The sequence below is a fragment of the Sorex araneus genome, chromosome 3, assembly GCF_027595985.1.
Source record: "Sorex araneus isolate mSorAra2 chromosome 3, mSorAra2.pri, whole genome shotgun sequence".
In the NCBI taxonomy this organism is placed as follows: Eukaryota; Metazoa; Chordata; class Mammalia; order Eulipotyphla; family Soricidae; genus Sorex; species Sorex araneus.
In genome coordinates, this window is record NC_073304.1 from 38,322,359 (window position 1) to 38,338,616 (window position 16,258).

The following is a 16,258-nucleotide window of genomic DNA, read 5'->3' on the forward strand; positions in this document are numbered from 1 at the left end:
GCTGGCGGGGGATCGAGGGCGGGGAAGTACCGGTCTCCGCCCACATCGGACACTTAAAGAGAGTGCAGCCACGTGGGCTTTCCCATTTCTCCGCGCCCGCACCCCCAGAATGACTGACGAAGAGGATGGAGCTGCTTGGGACACCGGCAGCCCACCAGCAACCTTCAGTATGTGACTTGAGAGTTTCCGCCAGGTCCCCCGTGCGGAAATCTCTCTCTCTCTCCTTCAACTTTTTCCCTGGACTTTAGACAGAAACCCAGAACCGCGCGGCCGCGGCAGCTTAATGTCATCTTAGTATCAGCAGTATGTAATGGTTCCTTCTTAATGGGTCGGACTTTTGTGGGTGATCCTAACAAGAATAGTAAGTATTTTGTTGAAATATTGAAGGCAATCAAAATGGTAGCCATCTCTCTAGACTGAACTAAGCTATATCCCCACGCCGGCTGAGAAGAAATATCCTTCTTTCTCGGGAAGAAACGTGGCGTGGTGTCAAACATAGTGTGATGTCCATTAAGCAAACAGACCTGGTGGCGTGGGAATGGGAAATAAGGGGAAAAATTAGGTACATGGACCAGCGGGACGCTGGTGGTATCTCGAGCCGGAGCCGATATCAGCGCAAGAGCTTTGGTTCCAGAAACTGCTTCCAGACACTCTACTAGACTATCAACTAAGCCAGAGCCCCACGCCGGCTGATGACGGGAAATAACCATCCTCTCCGGTTTTTTCCCTTTGTCAGACAGCGTGGCGATTACTAAACAGGCTTGAACTCGGTGGCGCGGGGCAAGGGGGAAAAAGAAAAGTTATGTAACAAACAGCAGGACTTAATATCTCTATATGCTTAGTAATGGAGAATTATCATTGGCAATAGGACTGTCTTTTTCTTTTTTGGGGGAAACCCCAGCAACGGTAGTGAGTTGTGTGTTGAAACATGGAATGTAATCGAGATAAGCGCAAATGAAGTGAAACTTATCACGTACAAGGGTGGGGACTAGGGAGGTGGGAGGGGGCGGCAGATATACTGGGGGGGGTTGGGGATGGAAGATGGGCACTGGTGAAGGGAGGGGTGTTTGAATATTGTATATCTGACATAATCCTGAGAACTTTGTAACCCTCCACTTGGTGATTCAATAAAAAAAATAAAAATAAAAATAAAAATAAAATATTAAAGGGCCAGGAAGGTAGTACAGGGTTAGGACTGAGGCCTTGTATGTGTCAGACCCTAAGGTTCATTTCCTAGCCCATGTGCCCACCCCGCCCCCTGGGCCCAACACTGCTGAGTGTAGCCAGGTGTGAACCAAATGGCCTCTGAAATCTGTTGAAGTGGCCATGGCACCTCAGAGCCTAGTCAGTCCCTATTCTCAGGTAGATGCATTAAGTTATCAGATTTGGTTGATTGAGCATTTCTGGGGTAGCCCCCAGGATCCCCTGAGCATTCCTCAGGAGTCCCAAACACAAATTAACAAATTGGTTTACAGAAAAAAATTTTGGGCTCTTTGGGTTTTTTAAGCCATCATTGGGTGATAGATCATCATTGGGTGCTTTTTGAGCACTCAATGATGCTCAAAGGGATTCTGGGCTCTGCACTCAGGAATCACTTCTGGTGGTGCTCAGTGGACCATATGGGGAGCCAGGAATCAAGCTTGGCTTGGTCACGTGCAAGGCAAATGCCCTATCTGCGGTACTATCACTCCAGGATGGGTTTACAGAAAATTTTAAATTTCTACACAAGGCTTGAGGGGTGGTTGGGAAAATGGAGGCAATGGTGGAAGTAAGGTGACAGTGGTGGTGGTATTGGTATTGGAATATTAAAGCTGAAACAAATCATCACAAACAACTTTGTAAACCACAGTGCTAAAGGAGGGGGGATTTCTGCACAGTAGAAGAAACTATCATCATAAAATACATACTATATCACATAACAATTTCTATCCTATTAAATGGAAAAAGTATTTATACAACATAGATTTAACAAAGGGCTAATGATATACAAGGAACTCAAAAAACTGAAAATGAGAACCAATAACCCTGTTGAAATAGAGAGAGAATTAAACAAACACATCACAAAAAGACATACTGATTACCAATAAAGCATAGAAAAAAAGTGCTCTTTATAATTTATTATAAGAAATGCTCAAAAGCAGGGCTGGAACATTTGCCTTGCACACAGCTGACCCGGGTTCGATTCCCAGCATCCCATGTGGTTCCCCAAGCACCACCAGGAGGAATTCCTGAGTGCAGAGCCAGGAGTAACCCCTGTGCATCGCCAGTGTGACCCAAAAAGCAAAAAACAAATGCTCAAAAGTATAGTGAGATACTATCTCACACCTTTAAACTATGGCCAGCAAGATAGTAAGATAAGGCTCTTGTGGCTCATGTGGCTGACTTTGGTTCAATTCCTGGCATCCCATATAGTCCCCTGAGCACTGCCGGTGGTGATCCCTAGCACTTCTGTGACTCAGTGTCCCCCACCCCCCAAAAAAAAATGGTGAAGAGAAAATGATCAACACTAACTATGCAAGAAACAAGTGTTTGTGGGTATTTGAAGAAAAACATCTCATTCACCACTGGTGGGAATATAAACTGGTCCAGTCTCTATGAAATACAGTATAGATACTTCTCAAAATGGTACAAATTCATCTTGATCCAGCAATTCCACACATTGGTGGAAAAACTCAAAGAAACTAATTTGAAAAGATATACAGACACTTATATTCATTGCAATGCTAATTATCATAGCCAAGATAGAGAAAGAACCTACGTGCCTAATGATAGATAATTGGATATCTGAACAAAATTTAGTTAAAGAAATTGACACTAAAAGTTTCAAGAGTATGGCAATATCCAAATATCCTCCAATTCCTAACTACACCCTTATTTAATCTATATCCTTAAATTCAAGCAAAATCTCACCTTAATTCTAGCCAATATGGTAGTAAGATGTCACTTCCGTGATTCAACTACGTAGAATTGTATTATCTGTCTTGGTGGAAGTCTGTCTCTGGCTTGTTTTGATAAAGTAACTTAGGTTTGTATACAATGGAAGGTTTCTGTGTTAAGGAACCACAGGAGCACCAATAGTCAGCCAATGTTATTCAGTCCACCAGTGCACAAGTGTCTGAAGCTCATTTATACCATGTAATCTTGAAAGCAGATGCTTCCCAAGTTAGGCCTCAGAACTGCTCTGACAGGCAGCTTTACTGCAGCATTTCAAGATACTTCAAGTCTTGCAGAGCCTTCGTCTGACCTATCGATCTATAGAACCTTTATTTGAGTCCTCAAGTGTGTGGTGAATTGTTACACAGCAATAGATAACAAACACAAAGGGACTCTAAAGAAGAATATCGCATAACTGTAATTGTAATTATGATGATCACCACTGAAACCTAATAACTAATTTTATTTTAATGGACCAGTTAGTTAAAACCTCAATGCACCTAAAAAGCCTGAGAACAGGATGGTAGCTAAGGAATTAAGAATGGGTTAACTTCAACCTCGTCCCTATGGAATAGAAGCATAGGGAGGGACTGAGAAAGGCACCTCAGCTAAGAACTCTACAAACCTGATACTGACAGAACTGGTTAATCTTAGCCAAAACTCAAGAGTATAATGAAACCAAGTTAAAAAGCAAAGCAGCAGAGTTAGAACATAAGTTCCAACTCAGGCTTAAAACATAAGCTGGGAACTGGAGGGCATCATGTTGAGTGAAATAAGTCAGAGGGAAAAGAACAAATACCAGATGAACTAACTCGTCTGTGGTACAAAGAGAGACAAGAGAATAGACTGTATTGAATGATGACAAACTCTTGGCCTTGAATTATAAAGCTGAGGCTACCAAACAGCGGGAAAGAGGGGGGAAGATGGGACTAGAAATGACAGAATTCAGTGGTGGAGGGTCTTAGGCACTTTAGCAGTGGTGAGGTGCAGAAATTGTGCACATCAAAACCACAAATGTAACATAACTTGTAACCTAAATCAGTGCTCTTCAACTACTACCCATGGATTAGTAGCTGTCTGTAGGCACAGAAAGATTGAAAACCACTAGTGTTAGTTATTACTGCCAGTGTGTACTGATATCTAGGACAGGTTCAATCACGGGTATAAAAAGGTTGAAGAACACTGACAAAAAGAATATATATAACTGAGGCTGGAACGATAGCACAGCAGGTAGAGTGTTTGCCTTGTACACAGCCAACCCGGGTTCAATTCCCAGCATCCCATATGGTCCCCCGAGCACCATCAGGAGTAATTCCTGAGTGCAGAGTCAGAAGTAACCCCTGTGCATTGCCAGGTGTGACCCAAAAAGAAATATATATATATGTATATATAACTATATGATATAATGTATAATATATTTTGTTTATAATATTTATAATATAATATATAAATATATTAGACATATATAATTTTTTACTTACTCCAAAATATATATTATGGTCCTCAAGCATGGCCAGAAATAATTACTTAGTGCAGTACCAGGAGTAACCCCTGAGCATTACCAGGTATGGTCCCAAAACAAAAATTACTTTTTGGGCCATATCTACACTCATCTCCTAGAGGGGCACAGGGAACCAAACAGGATGCAGAGGATAGAACCTGGATTGACTGTACCCAAGGCATGTGCCTTACCTACTATTCTATCTCTCCATATCCTAAAAAAAATTTTTATAATAATCTGGGGATACAAGTAAAACAGACAAAACCCTCTGCTCCTAAAGACTATGATCCAAGAGGTCTTCTAACCCATTTTGGCACCCAGAGTGGCTTCTTACATAAATGCACTGTAAGAAGTGCAATGTGAACTGAACTAAAACGTCAGAAATCCCAAACCACATGGCCGCGAGCTCATAGAATCTTCATTCTCAGCTTTGAAAAGAAATTCTTAAATTATGCCTTTTCAGCAGGCCTGATTGTTGGGGGAAAATTCTAAACAATAATAGTGAGTTCTCTATTGAAATATTGAATGTATTCAAAGTATAGAGAATAAAATGAAGATCATTAGCTACTTAGGTGGGGGCTAGGTGGGAGGGGGTATATTGGGGTTCTTGGTGGTGGAACATGTGCACTGGTGAAGGGATGAGGTTTCAATTATTATATGACTGAGACTTATACCTGAAAGCTTTTTTTTTTCATGGTGATTCAATATAATAAAATAAAATTTTTTAAAAAAGAAAGAAAAACAGACATCATCAAGATGGTCAAAGAGGGTCTCACAGAGAGGTGTGTGAGATAAAGAAATAACTCAGACCTGAATTGACAGGTCAAGAGCACTAGAAACAACAGACAGATGAGGTCATTATGCGTGAATAAAGTAAAAAGACCAAGTCATTTTAAACTCAATAATGGAATCCCAATCAGCAATTTCCTCTGTCTTACCAATGCTTCTTATAAGATTTTAGAACTAGGAGAGTATCAAATTCTGAAGCAGCATTCTGAAGCAATACATATCTGTGCAGCAGCCTCTATCAGCCAAGCCGAAGGCGAAGACAGGCCACAAAATCCATGAGAAAACTAACAGAGAAGATCCCAGAATCCTCTTGTATCTTCAGTGAAAGAAATTTCTACTGGAGCCTCTCTTTGCACCAAGAATTGAAAATTTCCTAGGTTATTAAAAGTGAATGAGTATGTGTGTACACCACAAGGACCTATGTTCATTTTAGGTTCTGTGATCTACTTAGGCAAAACATTAAGCATTGGGGAGAGAACATTATGATTAATATCTCCAATTAAAACCTATCCTGTACCTTTGAATGATTTCTTCTAGTGTCTTTTCTCTGGAGTCATATATTCCTAAATAGATATTTTGATCTTCATTTTGTATTCTTCACGAAGAAAAATTAAGCCAGTGACAATAATTTCATCTTTGACATTGTTTTGGAACATGAGGCATACACTAGGAAGGGGTAAAGAGTGAGAAGACATTTACCTAATGCCTACTATGTTCCGCATCTCATTATCACAACTTTGCAAAATGGAGTCAATCAAAAGCCTCCAGGAAATTAAACAATTTACTTGAAGTCACCCAGCCAGTAGTGACAGAGTTTATGTTTAGAAATGTAAAACTTTTAAAAATTTCTTCTACCATTTCACAATGAATTTACCAATATTTTCAAATCTCTATGAAGAAAAGTCAGTTGGAAATCTCATTGTGACTTGCTAATAAATTGTGTTTAAAGTAGATGTTAATATGCTAGTGATATAAGTCAGGGTATATAAGATGACTTTATGTCTCTTTATTTTTGCTCCATTGTGAATCAAACTATAACCATGTGATTTACTGCATTTCTAAAGTTAGAACTCAAAGGATATTACATTCTGAAAATAAGAAATGTATTGTAAAGGGAAGAGAGTGCTGAATAAATTTAAACTTCCTAAAATCAGATGGGCATAGTCATTAATGGAAGGATATTACTGTATCACTGTCATCCCATTGTTCATCGATTTGCTGTGGGCACCAGTAACATCTCTATTGTGAGACTTGTTACTGTTTTTGGCATATTAAATACACCACAGGTAGCTTGCCAGGCTCTACTGTGTGGGCGAGATACTCTAGGTAGCTTGCCAGGCTCTCCGAGAGGGGCGGAGGAATCGAACCCAGGTTGTCTGTGTGCAAGGCAAATGCCCTATCCGCTGTGCTATTGCTCCAGCCCCAATGGAAGGATAACTATATATAATAATTTTAGTTGCAATATGTGTTTTAGAGACCTCCATAATTTACTAGAAAGAGCTGTTAATGAATTTTGCCATTATGTTAATGTTTATGTAAACATTGTTTAAAGGCATGGCTGGCATCTTTTTATCAATTCATAAAACTAATTGTGACTAATCACCAAATGATATTTGAGTGATCAAAAAGAACAAAGTCATCAGCGGGTATATGACAGGTATATGAAAAGGTTCTCATCATCATCATCATCATTATTATATCAATCATCAGGGAAATCCAAACCAAGAAAACAATGAGATATTATCTCACATCAATGAGAATAGCACAAAAAAAACAGAGACAAACTGTTGGCAGGGATGTGTTTAAAAGGGAGCTCTCGGGGGCTGGAGTGATAGCACAGCAGGTAGGGCGTTTGCCTTGATGCGGCCAACTCGGGTTCGATTCCCAGCACCCCATATGGCACGGTCAGGAGTAATTCCTGAGTGCAGAACCAGGAGTAACCCCTGTGCATTGCTGGGTATGACCCAAAAAGAAAAAATAAATAAATATATAAATAAATAAATGAATAAATAAATAAATAAATAAATAAAAGGGAGCTTTCATCTACTGCTGGTAGAAATATTGTCTGGTTCAGTTCTTATGGTTGCCAGGCTCTCCCATACAGGCAGGAAACTCTTGGTAGCTTGCCAGGTTCTCCAAGAGGGAGAACTAGGCTACAAGATGTCACTTCCAGGAGATTGGTTTTATAGTCTCTGGATGTTGGCCATTGATGGGTTTACAGGTCGCCAGGGGCAGTTTCTGGGTGTGACTGCCTAGCTACTGGAAATGGGTGATCTGGGCAGAAAAGGCCCAGTCCCCATCCAAGCAGGCTTGGAGATCTCAACCCCGGGTCCCACACACCTGAGTTCCTCTGCCAGTTCCTTCATGCATGAGGCTCATCTGAAAGTGTGGAGAGGAGCCTTGAACATGGCTGTGGCTGGGTTCCGGAGGTCTTTGGCTGCCAAGGCTCTGCTCCGGGCAGAGAGGGAAACTCAACCTACCCCCTCCAAGAGGCCCCGGTGAACACAGCCAGGCGAGAGGGCAAGAGACTCCAATACTAGGTACAATAGCTAGGTTACAGAATCAATCCAAGTGTTCAAAAACAGTTGAGTGGGATTATGAAAGTGTGGCGCATGCATGCACACACACACACACACACACACACACACACACACACACTGGAACACTATGCAACTGTCAAGAATGACTTAATCAAGAAACCAAACCTGGATGGTACCAAAGGAAACCGAGTTAAGTGAAGTCAGGAAAAGGAAAAATCCCACCAGATGATCTATCTGTGGTATATGAAATAACAAAACAAGGGAGTTCAAGGTATCAAAGGGAGATACCTAGATTACATGAACCCTACATTATAGAAAAGAGAACACATGAAAAGGAAGAAATCGAGGGGAGGAGAAGAGACAGGTGAGAGGGTAACAGGGACATGGGGCAGGAGCCCCTAGCGCATCGGTTATGTAGTGGTATATGAATGTCTAAACTAGGGAGTCATCAATACTATAAGCTGAATACCCAAAGTAGAACAACTAAACTTAAATATGTGCTTGCCAAGATGGCAGGCTGGGAGTTGGTAAGAAACTGGGGAAGGGAAGGTAACACTGGTGGCAGGTAGGAACATTGTATGCCTACAACCCAATTATTAATAACTTTATAAATCACTGTCTTAATTTTTTAATATGAAAGAAGGAAAATGATCATTAAAATCTACTGTATTCAGAAGAAAATTTTTTTTCTCCTAAGATATCTGCCTGTTTCTAGTATAAAATATATAAACCAAGTTTTATACAGATTTAGAAAGTCAGCTTGGTCAAGAGAAACTTCACTGCATTTGCCTTTGCAAAGCTTAAACAGGAAATCCTACTCAGAGTATAAAATTAGTCATTTTGATTTACTTTCAGGATATTTCATTAGGATATGTCAAACAAGTCATTCAAAAAGCTTTAGGTTTCTTCAAGAATTTAATTTTTGGGTTTAAAAACAGGAAAAGTGGGCCAGAGAGATAGTTCAGTGGGGTGAATGAATTGCATGCAGGAGGTCCAGGTTCAACCACTCTCACCACATATGTTCCCCCTGAACTGTCTCCTGAGCACAAAGCTGGCAGTATCCCTTGAGCACAGCCAGGTGAAACACCAATAAATAAATAAGTAAAATAATAAAATTAAATAAACACAGGAAAGGCCAGAGACATAGTACAAGATAAGGCACTTGCCTTGCAATGTAAAGGACTGTAATTTGATTCCCCAATACTAAGTATGTTCCCCTAAGCTCAGAGCCAGGAGTAAGCCCTGAGCATCACTGACTGTAGCACAAGTCAAAAATAATATGAAATAAATAAAAACAGGAGAAAGAGTTTAAAAAACAAAATAAGAACAAGAGCTTCTTAGACCGATTGCACTACACTGGTTATAATTAAACTAGCTTAGTCAGTTTTTCAAAAGCAAAACAAATACACAACCTATGTACGTCAAATTAATGAATTTATATAAACTCTTGTTATTATTCTATAATACTAACAGCATCCAAATGTTATCACCTCCTGTTGGAGAATTTGTACGTCATTTCAAATATGTGTAAACAGAGACCCAGAAAAATTAAATGGCTACAAAAGCATAATGATCTGGCTTTGCTTGCAAGATCTCTTTCTCTCTTCAGCAATAGTAGAAGAGTGATTAATGCAAGAAGATTAACAAATTACTATTAATTATTAAGACTAGATAATCTTAATATTGGGATGCTACCTTCTTTTATAATAATTTTCCATAATAAAAAATTTTAAATAGTATCTCAAACACATATAATATATATATCATGTATATATTTCATAGTTTCTTTATCCAGTAATCTATTTATGGGCATTTGGGTTGTTTCTGTATTTGATTATTGTATGTAGGGCTGCAATGAACATAGGAATGCAAATGTCTTTTTTGCATTGTATTTTTGGGACCTTAGGGTATATTTTCAGGAGTGAAATTGTGGGATCATGAAAGGAACAATGAACAGAATACAAATATACAAATACAACCCAGTCTGGGGGAAATTATTTGTCCACCACTCATCCAAGTGTTCAGAGAAGACCATTTTGGATTCCAAAGAGTTAATACCCACGATATATAAGACATATATATGTGTACATATGTATGTATATATATTTAATATGTATATATATGGTAGAATTTTATAAGACAAAACTTCCAACCCTATCAAAAAATGGGGATAATATATGAACAGGAACTTCCTAAAAGAAAAACAAACGGCTAAAAACCATATGAAAAATACTCTATATTATTACTTATCAGGGAAATGCAAGTCTAAACAATAATAAACAATATATTGTTTTACCACTGGACTGGAGCAATAGCAGAGTAGGTAGGGCATTTGCCTTGCAAGCAGCCGACCTGGGTTCAATCCTCCGTACCTCTTGGAGAGCCCTGCAAGCTACCAAGAGTATCCCACCTACATGGCAGAGCCTGGCAAGCTACCCGTGGCATATTTGATATGCCAAAAACAGTAACAATAAGTCTCACAATAAGATGTTACTGGTGCCTGCTTGAGCAAATTGATGAACAATGGGTGAACAGTGCTACAGTACTACAGTATCTCAAATTAGGAGTCCAGAGAGAGATAGGAGTCTTTCAATGTGATGATTTTGGGAACATGATGAGAAGGCGAGATTTGGGGTCACACCCTGTGGTACTTTCGATCACTCCTAGCAGTACTTGAGAGCCAAGCAATGCTGGAGATCCAAACAGGTCAGCAGCATGCAAGGCAAGTGCTTAAACCTTGACCCATCTCTCTAACCCTCTATCATTTCCAAAATAAACTCAGATCACAATGCCTAGAATTACAGATTGCTATCTCAGTGCTGGCATCTTTAAATTATGAGGTTTTTTCTTTTAAAACAGAAGAGTTGCAAGACTACTACAAGAACTCCCAGACTCACAAAATCTGCCTTTTGTTTTCTTCCTGTTTTGTATAACACATTAGCCTTGAAATATGCACACACAGATACATCTTTTGTTCCTAAACAATTTGAGATTTTGTTGCAGACATCCTATCTCCTGACCCCCAAACCCTATTTCTGCTAGGGAGAAGGACATTCCTTTGAAAATTATGGTAAAATACCAAATTTCCCGTGCTTAATGCTGATATGCTAATACATACCTACTATCTATTATATAATCTGTATTCAATTTTCACCAATAATCACAATATTATTCTTTACACCTTCCCACCCCACCCCATTTAGATCTGATCCAAAATAATCCAGTACATTTAATTCTCTTTTTCATCTCCTGAAGCAGTGAATCTTTAACAGTGGCTCCTCCAGTCTCATTAAGTTAGCTTTTGTGTGGTGTTCTGTCCTCATTAATTCATAAGATAAAGGATGGAATATAGGGATGATAATTATAGGGATTATAATCATTATAGGGACTATAAACCCTATCATGGGGATTAGCCCCATGATAGGGATGATAATTTTGATTACTTGGTTAAGGTTAAGTGTCCCAGGTTTTCCCCTATCAAATTACCATTTTATCCCTTGTAACTAACATGTAATCAATATGGAAATTCCCCAAGAATACATTCTGTTCTAGTCCTCACATAACAGTTTCACATCCACAAATGTTTCTTACTTGAGTCAATTAGTATTATAGTAGCTACAAATGGGTTATTGTATCTCTTTGACTATTTTTAATTGGCTTCATTTGTAAGATTTCTAATAATTAAATAATTGAAATTAATTTTACTCATGAATGTGAGTTCAATTTCACTCAGAGTCAAGCAATTTTCTTTTCAATTCTGAGCATCTCACGAAACTGGCAGAGATTCCAAACCTTTTACTTAGAAGGTCCTACTATTTTGACAGTTCTCTCCCCTCTCTCTGTCTCTCTTGAGCAATGAGCCCAAGGTGGAAACTGCTTAAGGTGGAGGTAGGATGGGGAGAAAGGAAACTGCTGCTGCTTGTAGGTCAGTAGAAGGTCCATCAATGGTTGTCTAGTGCAACTAAGTCTATAGTGAGGTCACAACAAAAGCTTGTGCTAAGACAGAACCAAAATGGCACTAGATCAGCCAGTAAACCAGAAGCAATTTGATGAGAACCCAATGTTGCCCAACTGAAGTAAAATGTTTATCAACAAAGACCCAAAGACCCATACACTGAGAATTGTCAGAGATTTCCCAGAAAAAAATATAGTTGTATATTCTTAGCATGTACAAGCATGTTCACTGTTCCTGAGAAATTCTCGTTATAAATTGACTATAATGATTTAAACTACATCAAAAATTCAAAAAGAGGATCAATAATGTAGTAAATAACATATAAGGTAAAGGGAGCACTGTAGCACAGTCATCCCGTTGTTCATCGATTTGCTCAAGCAGGCACCAGTAACGTCTCCATTGTGAGACTTGCTGTTACTGTTTTTGGCATATCGAATATGCCACAGGTAGCTTGCCAGGCTCTGCCGTGTGGGCAGGATACTCTTGTTAGTTTGCCAGGCTCTCCAAGAAGGACAGAGGAATCAAACCCGGGTCAGCTGTGTGCAAGGCAAACACCCTACCCACTGTGCTATTGCTCCAGTGGGAAAGGGAGCAAAACGCTATAATATGGAAACACAAAATTATCTGAAATTCCTTGTTACTGTTGAAATCATGAAATTGCATAAATTGTATAAATGTGTAAGTACTACCACTTATTAGAATAAACAGGGCTGCTTATGCTAATAAAGTCTCTTATCTAGTACAATTCCTCCATGTTTTTTTCTTTTAACCTTTCAAAGATGTTATAAGCCTGAATTGTTCAAATAAACATATTAATAACCCAACCCCCTGGGTTTATTTTATGTGAGGATCTCAAAGCTATTTACGACATCAAAACTCCCTGACAGCCTCATCGTTCCTCCTGCAGATTCTGCCCTTAGAAACCATGCACATACAACAGGCATTTTATATATCTCTGCTATAGTGCTCTGTATGTATGTGTGAGAGACAGACAGACAGACAGACACAGAGACAGACAGAGACAGAGAAAAAGAGGAGGGGAAAAAGGAAGGGTTGAGAGAGGCAGTGGAGAGAGAGGGTGAGGAAGAGAGAACTATAAGTTGAGAGGCTGATATTTTTGGAATAACTGTATTTTATTTACATACAATATTTATAAAGTCCTCTTGGCTTTATTTCTTCAAGGAATTACTAGAGTGGAACATGCAGGTGTTGCCTGAATTTTGGATCATTTTTTCCCAAGAGGAAATTTCTTAGGATGAGAAAAATGAGGAAAGTGAAGGCAATGCCATGCCTGCTTCTGCTATATTATGTGGCCAGGCACTAACCTCATGGTGACAGGACAGCATTTGGCTCTCCAATCTGCCTTCCACATCCATTCTCCTCACCTGTTGAGATGAATTGGCTGAGGTATACCAAAGCTTCAAAGCTCTTGGGATAATTCTAATACACAGCCAGAAAGAGAACTAACCAAAGAAGTCAGTGTCTTAGAACAGCACTTCTCAAACAAGGGCCATAGGAACCCCTGTAAGCCACCAAGAACAATGCACTTGAAAACTGCATAAACGAAGGGCCATGGTTCAAGACTCGGTGGTCAACCAGAAGAGTAGGGGAATCACTGGGTAGAAACAAGGTTGGAAGGAACCACGGTCAGAAGATGGTTGAGAAACACTGTCTTGGAGTAGATTCCCAGAAATGATTGCCCGCTGGGATCACCTGAACAGGCTCAAAAGCCCTGAGGTCTGTGTTCCATGCTCAGATGGTTCTGATGTCATTGCCAGTTTGTGCTCTGGTCCTTAACCGTGAGATTTAGGAATGTTAGTAAGACATTAGGAATTCTAAAGGCACTCCAGGTGATTCAAATAAGAAGGAAAATTTCAGAACCTCTGCCTTAAAGGAGACCAACGCATCGTAGTTTGAGGTAGCCACTACGTTAAGTATAAGAGAGCAATAGGCATGATGGAGATTTAGAGAACAGTCTTCCAAGACAATACCCTACGCTCCTCATTTCTATGATTAGGGCATATGATATGTCTCTCACATCATGTCTATTGAACTCTACATTCTAGAAACTAGTCTACATTCTAGAATACTTAGAATTAGCTCCATCTCAGCTGAGAATTAGCATGATTAATATTGTGCCTAAAAATCAGCTTAAGAGCTGTTTAGTATCATAATTTTTCCATAAACAAACAAAACAATGGGTTAATTGTTTGTTCTATAGAGTTGAATGGCCCATGTAAGGAAGTGGCAAAAAAAAGTTCTCGTTATGAGGTTATGAGGTTATGGTTATGAGGTTATGGTTAAAATATTGGTTATGAGGAAGTGGCATAACCAATATTTTTCTAGGATGCTGAGTGTATTATCATTACACAAGTACTGTAGCACTGTATCACTGTCATCCCATTGTTCATCGATTTGCTCAGGTGGGCACCAGTAACGTCTCCATTGTGAGACTTGTTGTTACTGTTTTTGGCATATTGAATATGCCATGGGGAGCTTGCTATATAGAAATAAAATATGTTTATTTGTATCTCTGTCATGTACAAATTATAGATCCTTTTAGTCCCTTTGCCAATTTATTTTTCAAAAGACAAGCATGAGTCAAATCTAATTACCTTCCTCTTGATTGAACATTTTAAATAAAGGTAATAAGATAATATTTTAATAAAGTGGTATTAATTAATAAAAAGTAATATTAATATTTTAATTAAACTAATAAACCATTATCCCTTTTCACAGATAAAAAAATGGAGCCAAATGATTCTTTGTCATGAATATAAGAAAAGAAGCTTGGCCCAACTTAACTGGTTTTAGTATAATAAACACCTGATCTACATTTGGTGGGGGGTGGGGAAACAAATGAGGATCACCTCCACACACATTTAAATACATTCAAGAAAGAGGGACAGGGCGACCACCATGACTGAGGGCCAAGTGGGCATCCAGCATTTTGTTCTAACTTTAGAAACAGAGTAAGGGCATTTGCCATGGCCACATACTAGCACATTTTAGAGGTATGAAATACAGTTCTGTGGCAAGAGACTTGGCTTGGTAGTACAGTGGCATGCCATCATGCCTGAGGCCCTAGGCCAGATCCCCAACATCTCCAAAATCATCATTTGCCCACCAAAACCTTTGCTCTCTGCACCCTTCCAAAGCTGTGTTCTTGTCTGGGATAATAGAGGTAAATAGATAATAGGGATAAAATAGATATTTCAAAGAGGTGGGGGAAAACTATTAGAGAAATGATGACGCTTCCCATTTTTATGCCCTCTCAGCTGGTAATAAATGCCTATCAACAGTCCTAACTAGTACAATCATTCATTCATTCATTCGAATGTCCCTAACCCATGCCCGGGCAGTGCCAGTGGCTGTGGATACAGCGCTGCCTCCCTGCTAGGTATGGGACAGCTGTGACTGGCGATCTGGGGCGCCACTCATAGGTACCTCACCTTCTGACACATCTAATCAAAGCAGCTTTTACAGACGTGATTCCACTTCCCAAAGCACGGAGCCAACGAAGCCACGGCGCCAAGACGCCCCAAGCAGGCCAACCCAGAGGCTCCCAACGCCTCCACCGAGGAGTTAGAGCCCGACACTTCCACGCGTTCGTGCCATTCACTGTCCGTCGTGAGCAGAGCTGAGCTCCAGCTGGCCCTCGGCTGCCCGCGGACAACACGCCCCGCAGGGGCCACAGGCAGCCGGTCAGGCCGCTTGAACCCCGGGGAAGTCAGAACTCCCAGCGCCCAAAGCCCCTGGTGCCCCCAAGGCACGGCTCCCCAAAGGCTGGTTCTGGGCCTGGGGGCACTGCCCACGAAGCGCTGCGCTGTCAGGCCCCGCCGCCCGCGGCATCTCACTCAGGTCCCCTCCGCCTCCGTGCTTTGCCCACACCCCTGCCCGGGGCCACCTGCGCCCCCCAGGTGCCGCCAGGCAGCAACGGATGATGGGCAGCGGGGCAGGGGCGCGCCCGGGGATTTGCGGGCGGGAGAAGGTGGGGGGGCTCTGCTCCCAGTGAGACGGGCACAAAGGCGAGCGTGGGAAAAAGCACTTGCGGCTCCTGGGCCCCGCGCCCCCCACCCACTCCACCCGCCTCGGTGCCCGGAGCGCACTTACTGTCCGTCGCCATGGTCCGGCAAGGGGCTGCGGGGCGACCGCCTGCGGCTGGGGGACTCGGCGCCGAGCCGGCCCGGGCGCGCGCTCCTCACAGGCCCCGCGCGCTCGGGGGCCGCGCACAGCCCCTCCCGCCGCGCGCCCCCGCCGCGCCGCCCGCAGCCGGGCAGCTGCCTCCAGCCCCGCCACCCGGCCCGCCGCGCCCGGGCGCCCGCTCCAGCCCTCCGCATCAGCCCCCCCAGCCGCTTCCCCCAAAGACAACGAAGCCCTCAACTTGGAAACCTGCCCCTGGACACAGGGCAGGGCCCCCCCATTTCCCAGCTGCCTTTCCCACCTGATACTCCACCTCCTCCCAATCATACCGGTATGCTTGGAGCAAAGCCCGACAGGAGAGTTGACAGAAGCTTCGCTTAGCGCCAGGTGCTGGAC

The 16,258-nt window shown here is 41.5% G+C and overlaps 1 protein-coding gene across 2 annotated transcripts in view; it reads right to left on the reverse strand.

Moving 5' to 3' along the window:
* SYT16 (synaptotagmin 16) overlaps nt 1–15,937 on the reverse strand; it is a 351,561-nt gene extending 335,624 nt beyond the window's left edge. For both annotated transcript variants that reach the window (XM_055131352.1, XM_055131351.1), the window contains exon 1: nt 15,833–15,937. In XM_055131352.1, coding sequence (XP_054987327.1) covers nt 15,833–15,845 — 13 coding nt within the window. In that variant the 5' untranslated portion in view covers nt 15,846–15,937. The remainder of the gene's footprint in view (nt 1–15,832) is intronic.
* Between the last annotated feature and the right edge of the window lie 321 nt (nt 15,938–16,258).